Here is a 26,350-nt window from a genome sequence, read left to right as displayed (position 1 = left end):
TTTAAAAAACTATAGTGATTCATCTGTACATGACGTTGTTTTAGACCTATTAAACATAATAATATTGTACACGCTTTCCTTAATTAATAGCCCTTAATATTTGGGGTCTGGTTTTAAGGTTACATATGTATATGTTTGTTTGTTTGCTTATCATAATATTGCTTACCATTTGGAACCTGGCTGCTAATGTTATATATCATGTGTTTATTTGGGTCTTTTATATTGAATTATAATACTTATGATAAAGAGCATGATAAAAAAACATTATCCAACGTTAAGTATAGCATATGTGATATCATCTCATAGTCATATATACTAGATACAAGGTTCCGGGAGATTCCCAAATCAAAATATTTTTGATTTTCTTTTTCTGCATACCGGATCACTTCTACTATTAAAAGAGTATCACCGAAGATTATGTTAGTAATTTTGGAGAATTAAAAAAAATAAATCGATTAGTAACATGTCATTAATTAGAAATTACCGATGGACAAAATTTTCATCAACCGAAAATCGACCTAATTAGGCAGTCCAACAATCTTGGCGGGGTGATGTTAAGCCGAATTGAAGTGGGATATATCAATGAATTTGGATATCAAACATGTTTCTCTTGTCACAAATGATGTTATCAAAGTCGGTACTAGTGACGAGGAAGAAGAACTTGAAGAGTTGAAGGCACATATAGACGGAAAGCGAAGATGAACTCTGTTCATTCTTCTGATAGTTAACTTATTTGGGACTTATTTTGATCGGTCGAGTTTTAGTACGTTGCTCCAAAGTTGGGTAGAGTGAAAGCAAGTTTTCCAAAAATACTATATATATTGTTCAATGACATTGTGAATGATATTGTATTTATAAAACTATACTTGTTTCTAACGGATCCTTCCGTCTATAAAAGTTGCTCGTTTTTGTAGTAGATTTTAGTAGTGTAAATAAAGCCCACCAAAACGCAATAGAGTCTGTAAAATTATTGCTATCATGCTCGTTAACGTGCAAAAACCGAAATTCAATCATTTGAAGACATACAATCAGGCATCTTTTAACTGTAGAGTTCTCCCACAATCCATTTACATAACGTGTTGATAGCATGACGTCTTATAAAATTTTCTCCCTTACTTCCATTAGCGATATATATACGAACATTTTGCCACTACATTTTGCCTCACTCCTTTGCTAAGATGACATTCTAAACTTGGCCACCCGCTTATTTGTTCCTCTAAACCGACCCACGTGTAATCTCTTTTATGAAAACCAAACACTTTCTCAAAGTCAACTTAACGTGAAAGCTGCTTGAACAGATACCAAACCCGCAAAGATTTGGTCTTATCAAAAGGTTTGACTCGCGCATTTTCTTGTTAATTATTCTAAGTTTAAGCCATTTCGATGGCTTTTAGATTGTAAGAGATCTTTTGCACAATATTTAATCTCCACAACAACTAATAAATTGCTTGTAATCTCCAAATATATTGATTTACTCACTAACCAATTTTCTTTTACAGGCTGCTGAGAGACAAACTCTCTTATTTAAATTAAATGAAGGGTTATCATTCTTAAGTAATTACACAAAATATATATATATATGTAATCAATATGTACTCCAATAAACCTTTGTTAGTGTTAGCAATCTATAAGAAAGTTATAAAACACTACAAGAATTTGGTCTTTTTGCGACGAAACCTATCCCGACAACATGATGTTGTTGGTATAGCTAACTCTATCCCTACGACATGTTGTCGGGATAGAAAATCCCAGAATTCGTTACAAGTGTCAATCGTTAATTCGCGATACCAACTTTGACCAAACCAAATTTTGACTCGATTCTTTTGCCGACGACATGTTGTCGGGATAGAGTGTTTAAATTTTATTTTTCCTTTTCTTTAAAAGCATCTTAAATTAGAATCAAATAATAAAAAAGTAACTACCCAATCCCAACGACATGTTGTCGGGATAGAGTGTTTATATTTTATTTTTCCTTTTCTTTAAAATCATCTTGAATTAGAATAAAAAAATAAAAAATTAACTACCCTATCCCAACGACATATTGTCGGGATAGAGACTTTATATTTTATTTTTTCTTTTCTTTAAAATCATCTTAAATTAAAATAAAATAATAAAAAATTAACTACCCTATCCCAACGACATATTGTCGGGATAAACTTTATATTTTATTTTTTCTTTTATTTAAAATCATTTTAGAGATGGTTACATACATACATACATACATAAATACATGGGGATGGTTACATACATACAAACATATATACATACATACATACATAGGTATGGTTACATACATACATACATACATACATACATACATAGGGATGGCTACATACATACATACATACATACATAGAGATGGTTACATACATACATACATACATACATACATAGAGATGGTTACGTACATACATACATACATAGAGATGGTTACATACATACATACATACATGCATAGAGATGGTTACATACATACATGCATAGAGATGGTTACATACATACATAGAGATGGTTACATACATACATACATACTTACTTACATACATACATATATAGAGATGGTTACATACATACATACATACATGCATGCATACATAGAGATGGTTACATACATACATACATGCATGCATAGAGATGGTTACATACATACATACATACATAGAGATGGTTACATACATGCATACATAGAGATTGTTACACACATACATACATACATACATACAAAAGTGGATCCATAAATTCTCTACGGGGGGGGGGGGGGGGGGGGGAGGGGGGGCACAAAATTTACTAGGTAAAAAAATGGGCCGGGTCAAGGGGAACAGACCTGGTCAACCATTCTAGAGGCCCATAGTGAAATGAACTTTCCAAACTCGTGAGAGTAATTAAATAGTCTTTTTATCAAATTACCCTTTAAATTAAGACATATTTAAGACAATGTTAAATAATCATCTTCTTTCTCTATATTTTTTAAAGCTTAGAGACACATTACCGACTCATATGTCAAAAATCTAATCATCACATTATCTTAAAAATTACGGGAAAATATATTTAACTTAAGTAATAATATATAATAGCTTAATCATACCATTGAAATCATGTGAACAATAAAAATATATTGTATACGTAAAGTACTATTAGATGTAACCATCTATGTACGTATCTATAATGTATGCAATGTATATAACAAAAAAAATGACCTTTCCCGACAACATGTCGTCGGGATAAATTATTCTTGAAATGTTTGGAAAATAATTCAAGTTACCCGCCTTATTGAAATACACCCGCTATTATTTTTAGGAGTCATATTCCGACAACATGTCGTTGGGATAGGGTGGACATATGACGTCATTATTAAAATTTTTTAAAAAAAGAAAAAATTCATAACATATCACGACGACATGTTGTCGGGATAGGATTACCCTGATATAAATAATAAAAACCCATCTTATTCTCTATCATGACAAAAAATCATAACCAGAACCCGTCTACCTCCGAACAAACCCCGCCGCCGTCCACCTCCGCCACCGATTGCACTGATTCTAAAGAGAACAAACCAACCGCCTCCATCCACCTGCGCCGTCCACCTCCGCCACCGGATCAAACGAAGCCGCAGTGTACCTCAGCCATTTCCGTCCACCTGTGTCGCCGTCTCAGCCACGCAGCCCAAATCCACCTCTATTAAGTGAGTATTCTATACCTTATGTTGTAGATTAGGGTTCTGGGGTGTTTTTGCTCAATTGTTTGTTAATGATAATTGAATCTGGGTTTGGTTTGAACTGCTTGTAACTGTACAACCTCAATTGTTTGTTAATAATAAGCCTCAATTGTTTGATAATTGAATCTGGGTCGTTCACTTGAAAAATGGAAATCTCATCAAACAATTGATTTCAATTTTGGTTTTCGCTCAGATTTAATGTGAGCATGAAACCATTTACGTTATCGAGAGGTTTTTCGATGGACCGAGAGACACTGCTATTTTTAATTAATTCTTTACTTTTGATTAAACGCCATTTAATATTCTTACTGGTTTGGTGCTCACAATTTGGTTTGGGTGGGTGAACTTTATACTTGTATTTATTGTATATTTGACATGCTCACAGTTCAACCCAAAACAGCCCACTCGTTATGTCGTCTAACAAAAATAACGTGTCACTAATGTATAAATTATTGTTTTAGTTTCATATTAAATGGAATTTAGAACGCAAAAGAAGCAAATCAATTTTAAAAATAAAGAATTCGAATGTGATATTAGCTTCTAGACTTTTAAAACAATTAAATTCACAATGAACACAGATAACAATTAAATTTCTTGACTATTTGTGTCCAAGGGTAATGCATACATGTAGATTGTAGATGTTTTAAGATACACTTGACTATTAAGATTTGTAAGTATAACTAACTAGTTTTGTAATATACACTACTTTGTAGATTGTAATTTTTGTAGGAATGGCAGATGTGGCCCGAGCACACGGGGGAGATGGTGGTAATCAACCACCTCGCAAGGACCCACGTAAGGTGCAGGTAAGAAAAATGTTACTATTATACAAAGACATACTAGTTTAACCTCATGCTAAAAGAGTTAGTATTCATTTTTTTTTTCAATATATATAGACCGTAAACAAAGAACCAGCAAGTTATGTTGAGGGTTTTGAGGATACCCATACAAAGGATGGTGAATGGGTCAACGAAGCGGCACCATTAGACTTTGTGACCCATTGTATTTATTTTGGTCAAACTTGTCAATTTCAACCAAAACTTTTATATTTTGGTCAATTAGAGTGTGTTCGGGGGAAAAAAATATATATGTTTTGGTTCAAATGGGTTAAAATTACCCATTTCAACCAATACATATATATTTTTGGTCAACTAAAGTGTGTTCGGGCCAAAACGAGCATCACACACTTTACATAACTCAAAATATGCACGTTTTGGTCCAAATGGGTCAAAATTACCCATTTCTACCAAAACTTATCTATTTTGGTCAATTAAAGTGTGTTTGGGCCAAAATGAGCATATATTCCGTTTATTTTTTTAGGAACGACTTAAAGCGGAAAGAAGAAGAATTCAAGATGTATCGGATGATTATTGCAATTCATAAGTTTTTCGAAATGTTTTCGGTGAATCACGCAGGCGTCTCCGGGGAATTGGACAAATTGCAAGAAGGGCAACACAGCCTATTGTACCTAAAATTGGTTCTTCCTCCGGATCATGACAACAAGATTGGCATGAAAGTTTAAAAGCCGAACTTCAACAACAACAACAAAGTCAAATGCAAGAGATGTTTGCCTAAATGTCACAAGAGTTTGACAAAAAACTTGAAGATGCCAAGAAACAATGGCAACATCGACCTTACGAAAGCGAAGATGAAAGTGATGCTTAAACAAGGGCTATGACATTTTAGTTGTGTTTCATTTGGATAACTTTTTTTTTGAACAAATTGACGGGTTGAATGTCGTATATATGATGTAGGATAATTTAAGTTTATGTATTGCGTATTATGGATTTTGATTTTGGTATTTTGCAATTAGCCGAAAAACAGGTTGAAATCCGGAAAATAGCGAAAAAATGCAGTAGGATTTAGCTGATATAAATAATTATAAACTCTATCCCGACAACACGTCGTCAGAATAATTAACTAAATATAATAATATTAAAACTCTATCCAGACAACATATTGTCGGGATAAAGTTTTAATATTATTATATTCAGTTAACTATCCCGACAACATATTGTTGGGATAAGATTTTAATAATATTTTATTCATATCACTATGCCGACGACATGTTGTTGGGATAAGATTTTAATATTTTATTTAAAATATTTTTTTTTCATTTTAATAAAGAATAAAACATTTTCTTAAAAATGTTTTTTGCATTACTTATGCCGACGACATGTTGTTGGGAAACGTTTTTTGTTTTTTTTCGGGAAGAGGCTACTCCGACAACACCTATCCCGACCACATGTCGTCGGGATAAAAAATTTAGATTTATACCAACTACATGTTGTCGGGAAAAGTATGGAAATTGTTGTCGGAATAGGGCAGATTTGTTGTAGTGAAACCTACCGTTTCAATATATCCTCTCTCTATAGATGGCGAAATAGACGGTTCATATAGGATCAAAGCAGGTATCCACCTACAATTACAAGCACTTTATGTCCATTTTCACCCTGTTTTAAACAATGTTGTTCAACAACTTTAGTACGTTTATAAATAATTACATATATGTCATGTTTATATAAAACAATGTGGTGTCAAGAGCAGAATATATAGAAGGAGCATGTAAAGCTGACCACTGAACCACATTTTAGCTCCATTCAACTGTTTAAGTTGCTGAAATAAAAATAATAAGTCGATAAATATATAGGTAACTAGAGTCTAGATAGCATAAGGCTCCATAATCACCATTACACCAAAACAATAATACTAATAATTTGGGTTTTAGCCCGTTGGGATTGGGCCCATGAAATATGCAAATTTAGCCCAAACAAAAACCGAATGTTATGATGAGGCAAAGCCTGTGAACAATTTGGATGATAGCCTATTGGAGTGGGGTCCATAAAGCAATTGGCCCACAACCAAGAAAAGAATGTTAGGACTTTAAAATTGTATTGATGACTCATCATTAATCAATTTGTCACCTTGTTAGGATCAGATTCAGAGGTATACCTTAACGTCCCACAACATTAAAACTGAGTTAACAAATTAACAAGGTATAAGTGGCATATCACTCCCATCATAGATTAATGGGCATTAAATACAATATAAATATTAATGGATTTTAAAATTCTCAACACACAAAATTATTTAACTTCATAGGTCACCATCATCCTTCAATTTATATCATTCACATCATACCAAACTTGTTACATCTAAAATTTTATTAAAGGCTCCGAGTCATGTAATGTGAAAAATGGTCCCCAACTTTTCTTTTTTCTTTTTCTTTTATCATTTTTGAAAGTTGACCATAGACGGAATGACACTTAAAATATGTAGTGGGCTATTTTAAAAGGGACGTGATCCTCCAACACCACCCCCACATGCCTATACGGCTCGTATAGACATATACGGCCGTATAGGGTACACATGCCTAATAAGGGGACAAAAAAATAGCTTTTTGCAGCCTATACGACCGTATAGGCAATAAATGTCTCATATTGCATTTAGACAAAACCATAAAAGCTATACGGTCGTATAGGGCTATACGACCGTATAGAAAACATTTGCAGAAACATTTAGACTGCCTTAATCGCTGTCGGAAAACGATTTAAAAAAACCTCAAATTTTGGGGTGCATTTTTATTTTAATGTACGTTGACTAGATGTTAAAAAAACCTCAAATTTTTATTATATGTAAACAAAAAATATGTCTAGACAGTCTTGAGCTTTTGACGAGCTAAGCTTGAGCTCAACATTTAAACCCGTGATAAAGGAACCAAATACGACCCGTATAAATCACATATATTGTATATATGGTCATCATTTTTTTTTTAAAAAGTGTCTATAAACGAGCCAAATACGACCCGTATAAATCACATATATTGTATATATGGTCATCATTTTTTTAAAAAAAAGGGTGTATACGGCCGTATAGGCCTATACGAGGCACAATAAACGATGGCAGACAACCTCTGACACGATTCAGGTCCTATACGACCGTATAGCCTTATACGAGCCGTATAAGACAAAAAATGGTGTATGAAGATCCAGGGTGGTATGAGAGAATCCCTTGCCTTTTGAAAATATATAGTGAGTTTGGACTATTTCTCATTCTCTCACCTCATAATGTCTATTTGGAATTTTCCCCTAAATATTTCAACTTAGTTGTTTACTTGTTTACAAAGCTTTTTATATAGAATTGACACTAAGGTCATGGTTATATCAACACTATATAACTTAACATTTGTAAACTTCAACCGACAACAACAATATGACTTAAGTGTCCGTTTATCCCGAGACTTGATCTTTGATTTAACACTCATTCAAACCATCCAGCCTGAAAGAATACACAGGGCCGGCTCAACGGTTTTGAAGACCTAAAGCTTAATAAATTTTTAGGGCCTTTTTCAAAATGATTTGATATAAACCCTCCTCCTTCACCCGGGCTTGAGACCGACAATAATAAACTAAAAAGCTTACAGTTGGCGGAGTTAAAAAAAATTTGGTGTTATTATTGTTATTATTATTAATTTTGTGTATAAACAAACTTACACAAAACTTACTTTTCTTGCTTTACTTGATGCAAATTGTTTAATCAAATATTGATATTCAAGTTCTTCAAAAAAATCTTTCTCAATTGACAAAATAGTTAAACCATTTAATCTTTCTTGCGACATCGTAGATCTTAAGTAATTATTAATTATTTTTAACTTCGAAAAGCTACGTTCGGCTGAAGCAACAGTTACGGGAATAGTTAACATAATTTTATAGGCAACATATGCATTTGAAAAAGAATTAAAAGTTTTAATATAACTTAATATATTAATAGGTGTGTCAGATTCTATATGTATAATATATCTTAACATTTTTAGTTCTTGAAATAAATCTAAACCATCAATATATAACTTCTCATCATGTTTGAATAAATTTTCAAGAGAAATAAACTTATTTTTTAAAACTTCTTCATTGATGGATTTTAACTTTTCTATAGTAAACATAAAACCGAAAATATTTTCAAATTCTTTAAATTGATCAAATCTACTTTTAGGAGAACTAATAGCATGATCTACAATGTACAAGAAGTAATCAGTTTTAAAACGTTCAATAGGAGTTTTCACAGTTTCATTGTCAACATTTTCATCATATTTTTTATTTCTATGAATAATACGATTCTCACGAAAAATAGGTTCAATACCAATATCTATAGCAATTTCCTTAGCTGCAATCATAGCATTTTCAAACCCTTCATCTCTATATTTTTCAAAATACAAAATAAGCCTATCTAGTTGTTTAATAGCAACATCAACACACATGTCTTTTGTTTGTAAGTTTTTACTAACTAAATTAATTGCATGCAAAACATCATACCAAATAACCATCCCTAATAAATATTCAAAACTTTCAAACTCATTAGTTGCTAAAGATCTAGCATCTCTTTTGGTTTTAGGATCACTAGCTTCTTCATATAATTTCAATATTGCATCTTTTAATTGTGGAGCTTGAAACCTAATAGCTTTAACATTTTCTAATCGACTTTCCTAACGTGTTTGTGATGATGATTTAAGAGTCAAATTTGGTATTTTATCTTGTAAAACTTTCCATCTTTTAGGGGATGATGCAAACATAGAATAAATACTTTGTATTGAACCAAAAAAATCTATAGCATGGTCACATGAATAAGCCATATCAGAAATTACTAAATTCAAACTATGACAACCACACGGTGTATAAAATGCTCTAGGATTAATATCTAACAAGCGTTTTTGCACTCCTTGATGTTTTCCTTTCATATTTGAGCCATTATCATAACCTTGCCCTCTAATGTCATTTACATCAAGTCCTATTTTATTAATTTTTTCAATAATAGCATCAAATAAACCTTTACCGGTTGTATCATCTACAATTAGAAATTCTAGAAAGTATTCTTTAACTTGTACCGGAGTTGACAAAATATCTACACATCTTAAAATAACAGACATTTGTTCTTTATGACTTGTGTCGGGAGTACAATCAAGAATAACTGAAAAATATTTAGACTCTTTAACCGTTTTAACTATTTTAGTTTTGATTTCATTTGCTAATAAATCAATTAGTTCGTTTTGCATATTGTGTCCAAGATAATGATTATGAATTTCTTTATTAGTTATGCGTCGTAAATGTTCTTGCATTATCAAATCAAATTCCGCGATAATCTCAATTATACTTAAGAAGTTACCATTGTTTTCTTCATAAAGTTTTTCATTTTTCCCACGAAATGCGATATTATTTTTACCGAAACCCTTTACAATGGCGATAATTCTTACTAGCACATTTTGCCAATGTTCCTTTTCTTTATTTATTTGATCTTGAGTTTGTTTATCGATTGTTTTATTTTTCGCCAACCTTATCTCTAGATCCATCCATGTTCTCATATTCATAATATGCACATTAGTTGTTTCATGTTCTTTTAGTTTGGTACTAATATTTCTCCAATCATTAGTACCTTCATTTGCTAATTTGCTTATACATTGATTCACGTTAAATAGCTTACAACAAAAACAAAATGCTCTATCCAATTCCACGGAATAAATCAACCATTTTCTTTCAAATTTTTCTCCATTTGGTAACTTTTGCATATAAAGAGACGTATTAAAGCTTCTTGAATATTCGTCTTTTGGAAATTTATAATCATAAATTTTAACAAGGCCTCTTTTTCAATAAGTAGATCTCTTAAATTGGTACTAATATTATTCCATTGACTCGGATCGACAATATTTGGGGACTCTTTAACTTTACTTTCATTTGTAGTTTCACTTTCATCAAGGTTCATATGTTCATCCGAATTTGTTTGCTCATCTAAATGTGTAGGTTCGTTAACGTTAGTAGTTTTATCAATGTTTATAGGTTCATCAACGTTTTTAGGTTCATTAACGCTTGTAGGTGTTACAAATATTAGTAGTGATCCTTTTATTGATTCTGTTAAAGCATCTCGTTTAGTTTTTTTTTTTTTTTTGTCTTTTTGAATTACCAGATTCATACTTTCGAATTCGATTTGACATTGTTAAAATGATTAATCCTAAATCAGCTATCAATCAAATAAAGAATATAATACAACTACTTATTACCTAAAACTAAAATATAATTCAATCCACAAAACAATTAAAACATTTGAAGAACAGACAGCAATTGAATTGTGACCAAATACTTGAATAGAAAGGCGATATGAAGCAGCGAGCAATCGAATTGAAGAACGTCCAACGATTGCAGCGAGATGAAGTAGCGAGCAACAGCGACTGAAGAACCATAATATATTGAATTTGATTGGAACGTTGGTTTATGAATTAAAGAAGTCGGTCACGCTCTCTCTTATTTGCAGGTAAAATATTAATATCTTTAATTATTTAATGAAGACATGCGTTCAACGTTCCAAACAATTACAAATATACATATGATATGTATTTAATTTTTATTTTTTAAGGCCAGGGGTTGTATCGTGTTTGATAGCTATTACTTCCAAGTTAGTTATAAACTGATTCAAAATTAGCAGACCTTTTAATCTAATAAAGTGTTGTTGATCATTAAAAAAAGCAAACAAACTGCCCAAAAATTGTTTAATTAAATAAAAAAAAAACGAAATAACAAAATATACCTTACATTTATATAGACGTTTTCCCCTCACAAGACGTCCCAGGTAAACACCATCTCTATACTAGCCACTCTAGAAAAATGTCTATGCTTTACCTAGACGTTTTCCCTTCACAAGACGGTTAGATAGACGTTCAGAAAAGTGAAAAAAAATATAGTGTGTATCATGTTTGATACTAATTACCTCCAAGTTAGTTTTAAACTGATTTGTCAAACCTTTTAATCTAATAACTATTTTATAATAATAATAATAATAAACTTTACCTTACATTAACGTAGACGTCTTCCCGTCACAAGACGTCCAGGTAAACACCACCTCCATGATTTACCTCGACGTGCAATCTAGGAAAACGTCTACCTTTTTAACGTTTTCCCATCATAAGACGGTCAGGTAAACGTGACGTTTATCTAAAAAGTGAAAAAACGCGTCAATGCTATTATTAAACGTATATACCAAACGCACATGGTTTCTGTTTCTTCTTTCTGTCTTCTTCTTCATCATTTCATTTCAAAGTAACATAAAACTGTACAATACAATCATCATATCATTCAAACACAAACCACTCTACAATGGCTTCTTTAACCATTCCACCAGTCTTATCATCACCTCGTGATGACGCCATGCACCTCTACAAAGCTTTCAAGGGTATTATTAAACCTTTTAATTTGTTTCAGATTTTATGATTTTGACAACATGCAGTTGGATTATAAGTTGATAGTTGAACTGGGTAGTCTTTAATTTTGTAATTCAACATGTTAGTGTTCATTTCTTTGCAGATTCTTTAAATTTTTGAGTTGATAATTTGGGGATAATAATTGTAGTCATTGTTCTTTTGTTTTTATCCCTAAATATTATTAAGGCTATACTTTTGGGGTACTCGAGATCGGATCGATAAAAAGCTCAAAACGAGCCGAGCTTTTTCGAGCTCAAGTGTCAAATAAAGATTGTTTAGGTTTTTTCGAGCGTTAATGGGCTTTGTGTATAATTAAGTTTTACCTCTTGTGGACTTTAAATTTTGCATTACATAGTTAAGTGCGAGCCGAGATTTGCCTCGATTAAGGTTGCTACATGAGTTAGAGCTGAGCTTAGGCTCGTTTAAGGTTTTTCTCAAATATATAAAAATAATTAATAATTTCATTATTCAATTGATAAATGATAAATGAGCCAAGCCTGAGCTTGAAGAGACGACTCGTGACCCGAGCTAATTATCTCAAGCTCAAGCTCTCGTAAGTCGAAACAAGCGAGCTTTTTCGAGCTCGAGCTTTAATAAAGCTCGCTAAGTTATCGAGACCGGGCCCGGGCCTTTTATGGGAAGCTCGTTTAGGTTTTTTTCTAGCGTTAACGAGCTTTGTGTATATATAAGTTTTACCTCTTGTGGACTTCTATGTATACATTTAGCATTACACGGCTAAGTTCGAGCTGAGCTTAGGCTACAAATATTAAATATATAAAAATAATTAAAATTGTATATAATATAATTGATAAATGATAAATAAGCCAAGCTCGAGCTTCTGAAAAAAGCTCGGAACGAGCCAAGCTCAAGCTCTCGTAAGTTAAAAAACGAGACGAGATAATTATCTCCCTGTTTTCATTCTTTTATGCATTAAATTTTGGTCAAATTCATGACTACAAAGAAAAAGCTCATAATAATTACTTTTTTCAATAATTTAATGCTAATTAATGTACATAAAGATGTTGAATCTGTTTATACTAGTTATAAATGTTCATAAGTAGAGTTCCTAATAAATGTTCAGAAGTTTTCTCTAAAAAAAAGTTGGTTCTGGCCCGTTTGGACCTCGGTCTAAGGTATCTAGTTCTCTTGGGTTGACCAGTTTTGACCCGTTGTATACAGGTCTCGGTTGTGACACGGCAGCAGTTATCAATATTCTTGCACATCGCGATGCATCACAACGCGCGCTCATTGAAAACGAATACAAAATCATGTACTCTGAACCTCTTACTAAAAGACTCTCTTCAGAGCTAAGTGGAAATGTGAAGGTACTATTATATTTATTATTAATCTTTTTAACAATTTGATAAGATAATAATATAATTAATAATTTAAATGACGATTTTAATGGTTTCAGAAAGCAGTGTTACTTTGGATGCCTGATCCAGCCAGAAGGGATGCGATGATATTACATGACGCGCTAACAACTGATATTGATCTAAAAGCAGCTGCTGAAGTCATATGTTCCCGGACTCCGTCCCAGTTACAACATCTTAAGCAGTTGTACCATGCGCTTCACGGTGCGTACCTTGAGCACGCCATTCAAACTCAAACTTCTGGTGATCTTGGACAGGTAAAGATTTATATGTTACATTAAGGGAAAAAACTCATTATATTAAGGGTAAAATTGTCATTTTGTAATATGAAGCGTGAAAATTACACATTTTGCTCTTTTAGGTGAAAGGCCTTAATAGTCATTTTGTGAGAAAAAAGCGTGAATGTTTCATATTTTGTTCTTTTAGGTGTAAGGGCAAAATAGTCATTTTGTAATAAAAAATGTGAAATTTTAAGTATTTTGTCTATTTAGGCGTAAGGGCAAAATAGTCAATTTGTAAAAACATTTAAAAAAGTTTTTTTAACACTAGTTAGTGAAAAAGACGTAATGTGTTACAACTTTTCAAATAAAGGACGTTCTTTGTAAATACCTTAGTTAAAGGACAACCTGCGGTTTAGGGTAAACCTAAAGGACGAAAACTGTAATTTACGATAATAATACGAGTGTGATTTAACATTTCAGATATTATTTTGCAGTTGCTTCTTGCATATTTGAGTACGCCTCGAAGCGAAGGGTTGGAAGTTGATAGAACAACAGTGGATAATGATGCTAAGGCTTTGTTTAAAGCTGGTGAGAAAAGGCTCGGGACCGATGAGAAGACGTTTAGGATTATTTTTAGTGGAAGAAGTTGAGCTCATATGGCGGCTGTTAGTTCCGCATATCATAATATGTACGGGAACTCACTAAAAAAGGTGCAATCTAAAAAGATTTACACAATGCAAAATAACCATTTTTCGATATATTTATACGTTAGTGTTCATTTATTTATTTGCTTATTGCAGGCTGTAAAAGGTGAGACGTCGGGAAACTTTGAGCACGCGCTTGTTACCATCTTACAGTGTGCTGAAAATCCTGCGAAGTACTTCGCTAAGGTATCATTTATATTAACGCCTTAAAAATTTTAATACGTTTTTTATAAAAAATTGAGTTGTATTTAATAATTAATTAAAATGTTTTAAAAAACTTTAAAATTTTTGTAGGTATTGCATAGAGCAATGAAAGGTTTGGGAACGAACGATAAAACATTGACAAGAGTAATTGTGACGAGGGCTGAGATTGATATGCAGTACATTAAGGCGGAGTATCATAAGAAGCATCACAAAAGTCTAAACGATGCGGTTCACTCTGAGACATCGGGCCATTACCGTACCTTTCTTCTAGCGCTCTTGGGTCCGAATCATCATTAGGAAGCGGGCCAGGGTTGTGGTTATGTGGTAGCATTGCATCTAGCATTAGATCGTTTATGTGATCTAGAAGTTTTCGTGTGTTTGAATAAATGTGTGATGTTTCGACTCTCGTGTGTATGGTTGTTAGAAAGTCTAGTACGTTAACGTTGTTCTATGTATTTGTTTGTGTATGTGTTCTTGTAAATATGTTTTTATTTGTAGGCCTTTATTAATCTCAATTAATCGCTAGTCCCTACCTCACCGTCTGACTAGTGCCTAGCGGATTTTATAGCACTGGTATTGGTTGGTTGTCTGGTTCGGTTTGCTTATTGCTGAACTGAACGCCTCAATTATCCAAAAAAAAAACACAACTAGTCATTAATTTGAACTAAAAATCTTATATCTGACATTCCTGAAAAACAGATGAAATTTTCAGTGATGTTTAGAGGGAAGTCTTCCTGAATCTTGTTTCGTTTATAGGTAGCCAGTCTTTACTTCACTCGACCCAAGCAACGCCCAAAGAGTCCCCTGTTTTTCTTGGTCAGACCAAGCCAACTATTTCCGACAAGATTTTCCTAATTTGTTGTTCGGTTAACTTGTTAATCGAGTTTGACTTTGCAACTTTTTTTCAACTCAACAATTTTGGCTCAATTTTTCATATCATAAAGAATCCATTATATTATATTGGAGTCTGTTTTAACTAAGGGTTAAATCTTTAATCATAAGCTTTTTGGGGTATCATAATATAGAGTATGAAGATAAATATCATAAAGAACATTACAAAAATTGAATAGCTATATGTATAATTGGTTCGGCTCAGTTAATTCGGTTATGTCACATACCAAAACTGAAACCGAACCACAGTTTCGGTTAATTAATTATGGCTTAAGCAAGCCGTCAATTAATTATGGTTCAACTAATTTAGTTAAGTTGATAAACCCCCGTAATACGAGGACTCAAACTAATATATTATAATTAGATAATCTCTTTAATAAACCAATAAACATTCTTGTTAGTGTCCTTGGGATTGACGGATTGTGATTATGAAATTGGAATATATCAATAATTGAATGTGATTCTAAAGATTGATATGGTAGTAAAAAAACCTCAAAGCTAAAATATTAATTATTTCTTTTGGACATGCACTAATTTTCGGTTAAACAAATGGATTGGTCATATGCATGAGTCGATTCGGTTATGGCGGGTAGGCAATTATCTATAATACCCGAATTTAGTGGTTTTCATAAAAAAATATAAACCGACCCATTGGTTTTAAGTTCGGTTCCGTTTTATCAGTTAATATGGTTATGGATTGGTTAATTCGGTTATATGTACGCCCCTAACTAGTAGTAGTTGTTACAATACAAACCAATGAAAGGAAGCCAAAATCTAGACCACGACTTTTAGTTTCATGCATTGAACAATGTTGCATATTATATTGGATTCACAAATATGGGAAAGTTGAATAATAACATAATTGCACTTGTATAAGAGTTTTTATTTATCATGCTTATTTGAATATTTATGCGAACCGGAGTTTGGGAACGTACGTCATTCGAAAACATTCCTCCTTAAGCAAGCAAGACTCAATATCGTTAGCCAACTGTAAACCTTTTCGAGCATTTCAAAGTAAGCCACCCTGCAGCTCCTGATGAATTGCAAACTCCCAAGTAGTCCCATGAATCCAACAAGGAATCCTGGTCCCATGCCAGTATAAAACCACAAGCCTCTAATATCATTTTGACCTTCATCCCCACGAACATGGGCGTCGGTTACATCACTTCCGTTGCAACTCCTTGAAACTGGTGGACCACATAGTCCTGCATTCCTTTCATAGTAACTAAAATATTTTCTTGGTAGGAATACATATATTGGCCATAGCTAAAGTCAGCTTGTCCGAAAAGTTGTGAGCTTCATACTTCTTAATTTCCAGAAGCATTGAGGGATAGTCCCAGTTATGTTGTTACGTGCCAAACTTAAGTAGTGAAGAGCATTGAGTTGACAAAGCTGTAGTGGTATCTTGCCTGTTAGCTTATTTGACTGTAGATTCAAAAATGTAAGACTATATAGCTTTTCGCCAATCCAGGAAGGGATAGTGCCCATGAAAGAATTGTACCCTAAATTCATAGTGTCCAAACTAATCAAGTTTTTTAAGGACAGGGGCGGATCCACGGTATTAACGGGTGGTTCCTCGGAACCACCCGAGTTTTGAAATAATAGTGTATTTTTATATAGAGAATAATAAAGGAACCATCTTATAAATTAGGAAGGAACCACCTTATAAACAATTGAATCACTTGTCCAGCTGGTAACTTGTTGGTTTTGTAACCCGGAGGTCGTAGGTTCAATTCCCGGTTCTGAAACTCTTATTTTTACTAACTTACCCTAGTATCATTTAGGGTTTTATAATAAAAACACACACTGAGTGCGATGAACACAAAAGGAAAAATAGCTATTGGTCGGTTACATGCTGATGTTTTAAACAGAGGCATGGATGTTCGTGTAAGTTTAATAATATTATTTGAGCTCTTGTATAGTGGTTCGTTTATTTTATTTTGAACTTTTCTTGCACCTATTTAAAGTGTTATAATTTATAAATTCAAGTAATAGAAGCGGATTTTTAGACCTATGAACGAATCGAATGCACACAAATGGAGCATGTTCGTATTCCGGTGTTCCTTTTCAACTTTAACTGAACCCTGAAGAAACGATCGAGCATGAACTTTTAAACGAATAGGGGTGTCTTGTTCCTGACCATTCGTTAAGAAAATGAACAAGAAGACCCCCTTTGTTTTAATTCGTGTTTGATCGTTTGTTTTGTTAAGTTAAACGAGCGAACACGAACATGCTCTGTTCGTGTTCATTTACAAGCCTAGATCTTTTCCTAACAATCTTTTGGTCTGAAGCAAATCAGTTGGTTTATTTATTTCTTTTGTTTGTTAATATTTCAGATACGCACATCGGATGACGCCTGCAGATTTGGAAGAGTCAGTAGAGTTATTTGTGTTTGAGAAATTTTGTAGGGCTCATGCTGAAAATGTTGAGGCTGGTGATATTTGTGTGTCTGTGGTATTTGGTGATATTCAAGTAACAATAGTTTTTGGAAATAAGATAATAAATGTTGATTGTTCTTGACTTCTTGTTAATTGTTTTTAATTATTCAGCGCTCATGACCTTCACAGTCCACAAAACACACAACGCCTCTCCCTAACCCTATTCAAACCTACCACTCTACCAGCCGAGAGCCGGCCGTCCCCGTCACTCCGACCACCGTGGCACGCCGGCGACCACCGCGACACCCTGTCACCCCGCCGCTGCCTTCTACTCTTCCTCGAATCCTCCCACTTTGAAGGTAAGTTTACATTCATTGTTAAATGTTAATTGTTCTTGATTGTTAACTACTTAATTTCTAATGACAGTGTCTCTTTTATTATTTTATCGTATCCTTATTATGTAATGAACTTTGCCCGAACCATCGACCCGACCCGAACCTCAAATCGACCCGGAATTTTTTATACCCAACTCTATGAAATTAAAACATCTAAATGTATTGTACCACCTGAAAAAAATTCCTGGATCCGCCACTGTTTAAGGACATAGGGACGCCCCCCTCAAATTTGTTGTTATGCAAGTGCAACGAGTTTAGATCTTTTAGAGAACCCAATGACCTTTGAACAACACCGCTTAGAGTGTTATTTGAAAGATCTATCACATTCAATTTAATCAAGTTCACAAAGCACCCAGGAAGCCTTCCTGAAAAATTATTTTGTGATAAATCCAAAACTCGGATGGTAGAAACCTTGCATAAGTGTACTGGAATGCTTCCTGTTAAGCGGTTTTTTGAGAGATTAACAAATTGTAGACTTGGATTCATTGTATCATTTGTTTCAGGAACATGTCCCTATAGTAAGTTATCTAAGAGATCCAATAAATTCACATTTGATGAAAACGGAACTAGTAATCCCTCAAATTTGTTCGAGTTCATCTTCAAGATCCGCGCCCCTGTCGGGTTACTACTTATGCCATGAAATTGTGGTATTTTGCCACCAATATGGTTATTGGACAGATCCAAGTCAAGAATATGAGACAAGATGTTCTCAAACCACTCTGGTATTGTATCTCTAATGCTCGAGTTAGAAAGATGTAACGCCTGGAGATTTTTCTGTGTTTGAAGCCAATTTGGGAAGTGGGGTCCGATGTTGCAGGAACTTGCAAAAAGAGTCCGTAGTTGGAAGGGAGCAATCCAGTGAGAGCTGAAGTTCAATGCTAACGAATTCCAAGACAACACTAGATAATTTAGATTCTTTAGCTTGGTGAAATGAGTTTCAGAAAGAATCCCAACTAATGAATTATGGGAGAGATCTAGATTCTTAAGGTTTGATAGTCGCCCAAGACTCATGGGAATGTTCCCAGTCAATCGATTATAACGAAGACATAGGTCTTCTAGCCTCAATAGTAGTCCCACGCTTGCAGGAATAGGACCAGAAAACATGTTCCGTGAAAGGTTCAGATGTACAAGGCTGCTCAAATTACATAACATATCTGGTATCGAAGTATCAAAGGAATTGAACGAGAGGTCGATGGTAGCAAGAGTGCTAAACATTCCAATAAAACCAGGAATTTTACCTTGGAAGTGGTTCTTATGAAGGTTTAGATGCATGAGACCGGTAAGGTTTGATAGCCAGTCAGGAATGGTGGGATCGATGTAATTGAAAGAGAGCTCGATTGAATTAAGAGACGTGAAATTGACCAATCCAGTTAAAGGGATACTGATATCACATAGAGCCATGTTCAATGTAAGCAAAGAAGGGAGCTTGTTAATTACTGGATTAAACCAATCAATGCGTTTACCAATGGTTATCCCTGATAGATCAAGGTACCTTAATGACGATAGCGAAGACACCCATTCCAAATAATCTGTGATAAGGCCTCGAGTTTTAACATTACCGATACTGGTCATGTCAAGGGCATTATTATCCCTCAGATTAAGATATTTTAAACTTGAGAGATTTCCTAGATGGTGAGGAACGGCTCCGCTATCAAATGAGCCTGCCAAGTTAAGGTATTCCAGACGTTGAAACAATACAATGAATTCAGGAATGTTTCCTGAGAAATACTTAAAGCTTAAGTCTAAGTAACGCAAATGCTTCAAATTCTGTAACGAATGAGTCAATTCACCGCCGAGCCCTTTGTCACGAATATCAAGTTTGGCAACATGACCATCTCTTATGTCACACCCGACTCCATGCCATTCACAGCATTCTAATCCGCTCCATGTTGATAGAACATTATCTATGTCTATGAGGCTTTTTTTGAATAGGAGAAGGGATTGTCTTTCCCTTTGGGTACATGTCACATTTGAAGAAGTGGTAACAATGCTTAAGCCAAGTTTCTGGAAGAAGAGGAATGTAAAAAGAAAAGAAAATTGGGTTTCATTTTGGAGTAAAGCAGAATATTATAAAATCTATTTTTGTAATGCAAAAAATAAGAATCACAATAAATAAAATAAATAAAATTCTTTTTAAAAACTGATCTTTTCTTTCAAGAGTTGACTAGGAGATTTATAGTCATCGCTCTCAGTTTGCAGTTTTTCCACGTCAACTTTCCTGTCATGTCGTATTTAAATATGTAACTTTCAGTTTGTAAATTTCTTAGCTTTTAATATGAAAAACTATTTCTGTATATGATTGGATTTTGAGCACCAACCTTGGTTTAAAAAAGTGTGTCTGAGGCGAACCAAGACGAGAGACGATCTAAGGCGAGGGTCTCATTTGCTTTAGGCTAGTCAAGGCGGACAATGTTTAAAAGGCGTGCCTGAGGCGAGATATAAGGCAAAAACGACCTAAAGCGAAATGGAGGCGGTCGTCTTTCGTACGCAAATGGTTTTTAAGCATATAAATGCTATACAATACGCTTTCTATGTTGTGTGTAGTTAGTTTATATAATTAAATCATATATAATGTTCAAATATATCTAGATTATGGGTCAGGATGTTAAAATATACATATATAAATAATTTCGCCTCGCGCGCAAAAAGCACTTGTTGTTACGCCTAACACTTGACGCTTTTGTTTTAAACCCCAGCACTTTGCTTCCCCTCTCACTTTTTAAAACCAAGGCACCAACAGAGTGATGTAGCTAGGTATTTTTTTTCTTTGTATTTTTTTTTAATAAAATAGTTATTTTCTTTCAGTTGGGTTAGATCTAAAATTTTATAGATTTTATATTTATATGTTCTTCCTCTTTTGTAAACTAAGTAAGTTTTATTTTTAAAAATTATAAAGGTTTAATCTTTTATATATTACTTTTTCCATCAATACTGATTGACTAAAGTTTTTGCTCTAAAATGCCAAGTGTTTAATAAAAACTTAATTATTGTTAAGAATTAATTGAATTTTAAATTTCGAATCCTACAAATTCCATATGTTCAAAAAATGTATGTTACAAAAATGTATGCCATGCACCTCTACAAAGCTTTCAAGGGTATTAAACCTTTTAATTTCACATTAATTATGTGTTAGCATTCCATCTAGCTTTAGACCGTTTATGTGATCTAGAAGTTTGCGCGTGTTTGAATAAATGTGTGATATTAATAGACTCTAGTCTGTATGGTTGTTAGAAAGTGTAGTACGTTCACGTTGTTCTTGTACGTATATGTTTGTGTTTGTGTTTGTGTTTGTGTTCGCGTGATACTGCAAATATGCTTTAATTTGTAACTATTTTTACCCCATATGTTGTTAAAAAAGAGAAAATTTTAGGGGTGAGTATGGGTTGGTTGACTGGTTCAGTTTGGTTATTGCTTAAAACTGAGCTTTAACTAATTTTCTCTTAACATCCATCAAATGTATTTAGTTGAATTTACTTTTATTAACTAACTAGGAATTTACCCGGCGCGTTGCGCCGGGCAGGTCGGTAAAATCTGGGTGGTGATAAAACTCAGGCATTGTCATTCTCGAGCGTTGAGATGATAAGTCGACGTGAATTCAGTCGGCTTCTTACGATACCAGAACAAAAAAAAAGGCATTTGGTCGGTTTTCGTTACGGTGGTACTGGAACTAAAACAAAAGGCAATGACTTTACGCGAATTTGGTTAGTTTTTTTCTCGTTCGTTACGGTACCAGAACTAAAACAAAAAATTAAAAAGAAAATTGGCATACGGTCGGTTTTCGTTATGTTCGTTATGGTACCGGAATTAAAACAAAAAAACAAAATGGCATCAAAGCCCTAGCATTGTCAGTCCCGGACGTTGATGCAGTGAGTTTACACCAATTCAATATGTTTCTGTTACGTAAACAAAAATTGACGTTAGGTCGGTTCTTGTTACATTCGCTATGCTGCCGATACTAAAATAGACAATCAAAATGGTATGGACAAGTTTGGTGCCGCACGTGGTTAGCGGCATCAAACTTCTCATATATATATATATATATATATATATATATATATATATATATAATTATGTCATGAATTTATTTGCTCTACTTTACTGTTGACTTTTTGAATAGGAGTGTTTAAATAAAAGTATAAAACTAGAGCTATTTGTTCACAAGCCGAGCCGAACTTAGGGAAGACTTGCTCATTGATTGGCTCAATTACAACCCAACCGAACCAAACAGCTGAGATTCAAACCGAGCGAAAATCGAAACGAGCCAAAATCGAATGGAGCATTTTTAGATCGAACAACGAGTGATTTTCGAGCAATATTTATTTCTTTTTCATTCTAAAATTTTCAATAAAAAACAAGTTTTACGGGTGTAAATAATATATTTTGTAAATAATATATTTTGTAAACAAATTAGTAGTGTTTAGACAAACGTGTGATATGTTGTAAATTTTTATGAGAAAAATGTTTGAAGTGGGATATAATAAACATGTAAACAAACTTCTAGTATTTGAAAACTTGAAACGAACAAATGAAACTATAAAATTGATGGAATAGAAAAAAATTTAAAGGGTTTAAAAAATTTATACTTATATTTTATGTGTGTTGTCTATAAATTTATAATTTGTTCATATATAATTATATATAAAATGAATTAAAATATTCAAGCTGGATCGAACCGAGCAGACCTTTGCTTATTGCTTGGCTCGTTTACAAATCGAACCAAGCAGAGTGGCTCGTTTACAATCGAGCGAAAAACAAGCAAGCATTTCCCGAGCAATTTTAGACGAGCGGTCTAGATGACCCTATATAAAACAAAGGCGAATCAGGTGGGCTCAAGTTAATAAAATAATTCATCATGGACTACTCATTAACGTTGGACCAAGGCCCAGAGGAGCACGCGGAATATAGGCTTGTATATTGAAGTTAGGCAGGCCCATATCATGAATAAAGAAATATATGTCGTTAGTAGGTATAAGAATTTGGACGGCAAGATTGGTTCGGGGACCTTGACAACGTTGTATAAACAATTTGATGTGTTGGTTTGTTTAAATTATTTGTATATGTTAGTAATTCTTACTTTACAATTTGTTCGATTGATTATAATACTTAGTAGCTTGTTGTATGGCATAGAGTATGTTGATTAATTCACAGGGGTGTTCATTGGATCAGATAACAGGTTATTCGGTTAGGATTGTTTGGATTTGAAAATTTTAAAACCCTATCCGACATCCGATCCGATCTGAATTTGGGACGTTCTGAATTGAATTCGGGTGTATTCAGAATAACTCGTATAACAAATATACAAACTTAAGTTATATCAAAATAAACATACAAAACTGGAAAATAAAAATAAAATACTACAAGGAAGTTAAGTAGTGTTAGAGAGTATAACGACAGAGCTTTACCACATTTTTTCCTATGGAGCGTTAGGTTGATTGAACGAATAATTTAGTTATGGTTATAAGGTCATTGTAAATGTTAATGGACTTTGCTATATACACTAATAGCATCTTAAATATATATAAACGAAACCTTTAAAAACTCTCTGGTTGTTTTCATACATTCTCTCAAACCACCAGATTGTTTTATTTTTAAATGAATGTTTCTCATACATTTTACTCGAATTCACGGGTATGTGTCTCACCAAACCCAGAAAACCCTTAAATGGGTTATATGTCTCATTATATTAAAATTAGTCTCACCAATATTTGATTTGAAAATCTTATAAAATAGGGATATGCTACTAAAATTTAATATATTTTTTTTAAAAAGGGATATTATATATAATTGAGAAACAATTTTATAGTAAAAGTAATAATCAGGTCATGGGTCTCACCAAATTTAGAAAACTTTTAAATGTGTTATAACATCTCATTTATTTATGAAACTCTTTTATTATCAAATCCTAAATATATTATTAACTCTCTTACAATAAATAAAATAAAAATAAAAAAAGATATAAATAATAGAAACGAAAAATGAAAACAACCCCGTATACAAGGGATAAAACCTAGTGTTATATATTTGGATATCCGAATAATCCGAACTACCCAGAATTTCTTGAAATTCATATCCGAATCACATCCGAATCCCAGTTAGTTATTGGGATATTCGAATATCCGAATAAGAATTCGGATTAGATTATTCGAGTTTCGGTTTGTATTTCGGATTTCTTGAACACCCTAATTCCCGCTAGTAAATAGGCAATTGAACTGTTAAATATCTGAAGGCAAAGACATGTTTTTAATTATCACCTAGATTAACCAACTTTCCAGCACCATTTTTATGTGGTGTCCAATTGATTAATCAAACGAGTTTTGTGTGAAACATAGAACTTGAAATCCAGAGGAGGTTGCGTTTTCCTTAAATTGTTTAAAATCAATATTTCAAATTTCGCTTGACATCGTCTGTCCAACTTAGTCAATATTTAAGTAAATAATCATACGAAAAAGTATAATACTGACCTTATGCTACTCGTGGATATGATATCTGACTTACCCTAGCTACTTAGGTTAGTTAGACCTTTGAATTGACTAAAACGATGGTCATCAACCATGGTTTTGGTTATCTGGTTATAGCTTAATCGAGCAATCAATTAACTTTTTGGTTTGGTTAATTCTGTTCGATTAAGTTGGTTAGTTTAATTATGATTCATTTAATTCAGTTATTTGCTCGCCCGAAAAAAACAGGAAACAGTGCATTGATGTGTTGATAGGAAAAGTGCATTCATGCATGTGATAATATTGTAAATTCATAAAAGTGTGAGCTAAAAATTTAAAAGAAATCCATTCTAATAATCATGTGTGTCACTTACTTCTTGTTGTCGATCTTCCATCGTGGCACTATGCACGCCACGTGTCACTACGTGACACTGCGTCAGAGAGTTTTTAGAAACCAGAGAGTTGCTTTTTACCACCAAAAACCAGAGAGTGGCAGCGTGGCACCATGTGTCACCAACATTTTCTTAAACCACAAGATTGGCGGACATCGTGTCACGACGTAGGTTGCTTCTTGTTGTCGATCTCCGTAGAGCTTCTAGGTCATCCACCACCAAGCTCCATTCTGATCAGTCTTTGTTGCTGCCTCCATCATCCGATTCGTTAGTTTCCGATCGGCGAATAAAGTGATGTGATGGTGATGATTGTGATGGTAAAACACAATGAGAAACAAAATGAAAAATACATTATATAAGAAGTTGGGGATATGGGCATGATTATACTTGGATTTGACTAGGAGTGTAGATTCAACTTATTTGTGTTTTATGATATGCAATAGTAGAAGTAAATTAAGTAATTATTGGAAAAACACAATGGCTATTTTTTTTTCTAAACACAATTGTGTCTTAACTCTTAAATGTTGAATTCGATCAGGTACAAGATGAAATGTGTTTTTATTTCATGAAAAAAAGACCATGATAAATAAAATTTGTTAAAACACAATTATTAAAATACAATGATCATAACACAGTGTATAGAAAACCTATTAATTTTTATTTATTTTTATATAGCAATATATTAAAGATAAAAAAACACTTATTATTATGGTGTTTTTATATTTGTTTAAAAACGTCGTATAAACAGTTTATGGACATTTAAAATTACGGAGGAATTGACATATGTCATGCATGTGAAAAATCAACAAATGTGTTATTATCTTTATGCCCTTGCCCTTTTTTCCTACTTGAATTATAACCGTAAAAATCTGAATAAATGTATGACTTAGTTTCTTATTAATATATAAATAAACAAATAATTAAACTAGTTGGCTTTAACATGTGCGATGCAATGCTAAAGATGGGTCGTTAGTTCGTTATGATGCCGTTATGGTACCTACAGGTAGAGGTGGTCAAAAAAACCGGTCCTCGAACCGGTTTGCCGGTTTAAACCGGAAACCGGTTTTTAAGAAAACCGGTTTTTTGTAAACCGGTTTGACCGGTTTACAAACCGGCGGTTTATATATCGGTTACACAATTTGGAGCCAAAACCGGTTTTATAACCGGTTATAAAAAAAACCGGTTTTTTTTAATAACCGGTTATTAAAAAACCGGTTTTTTTAATAACCTATTAAAAAAACCGGTTAACCGGTTTTTTTATAAACCGGTTTTTGACCGTTATAAAAAAACCGGTTAACCGGTTAAAAACCGGTTTTTTCCCGTTGAGTAACGGCCATATAGCCGTTTTTTTTATTTTTTGACCGTTTTTTTTTTCCCCATTTTACCCCCCACAAACATCTA

The 26,350-nt window shown here is 33.4% G+C and overlaps 1 protein-coding gene and 1 pseudogene across 2 annotated transcripts; one reads left to right on the top strand and one right to left on the bottom strand.

Annotated features, from left to right (window-relative positions):
* Nucleotides 1-11,764: 11,764 nt before the first annotated feature.
* On the top strand, nucleotides 11,765-14,925 carry LOC143591994 (annexin D5-like; annotated as a pseudogene). Its single transcript, XR_013145826.1, has 6 exons — nucleotides 11,765-11,926; nucleotides 13,134-13,279; nucleotides 13,369-13,584; nucleotides 14,043-14,258; nucleotides 14,349-14,438; nucleotides 14,547-14,925. The product of XR_013145826.1 is annotated as an annexin D5-like (transcript).
* Nucleotides 14,926-18,633: 3,708 nt separating this feature from the next.
* LOC143591995 (receptor-like protein EIX1) lies at nucleotides 18,634-24,952 on the bottom strand. Its single transcript, XM_077072027.1, has 2 exons — nucleotides 24,932-24,952; nucleotides 18,634-20,124 (listed from the first exon to the last, which is right to left on the bottom strand). The coding sequence occupies exons 1-2, from the start codon at nucleotides 24,950-24,952 to the stop codon at nucleotides 18,634-18,636; spliced, it is 1,512 nt and encodes a 503-aa protein (XP_076928142.1).
* Nucleotides 24,953-26,350: the final 1,398 nt, after the last annotated feature.

Source organism: Bidens hawaiensis, unplaced genomic scaffold (genome assembly GCF_021521415.1).
Source record: "Bidens hawaiensis isolate Kalapana, Puna unplaced genomic scaffold, B.hawaiensis_p1.1 tig00040253_1, whole genome shotgun sequence".
In the NCBI taxonomy this organism is placed as follows: domain Eukaryota; kingdom Viridiplantae; phylum Streptophyta; class Magnoliopsida; order Asterales; family Asteraceae; genus Bidens; species Bidens hawaiensis.
The sequence above is the reverse complement of the archived record's forward strand: the minus strand, read 5'-3'. Positions and strand labels throughout refer to the sequence as shown.

What these genes read in the sequence shown, in the direction of transcription:
- LOC143591995 (XM_077072027.1), bottom strand. Translation starts at nt 24,952, where the DNA reads ATGGAAGATCGACAACAAGAA. An exon ending in TGGAAGATCGACAACAAGAA is followed by an intron (nt 20,125 to 24,931) that starts GTAAGTGACACA and finishes CTCTTCTTCCAG; the next exon opens with AAACTTGGCTTAAGCATTGT.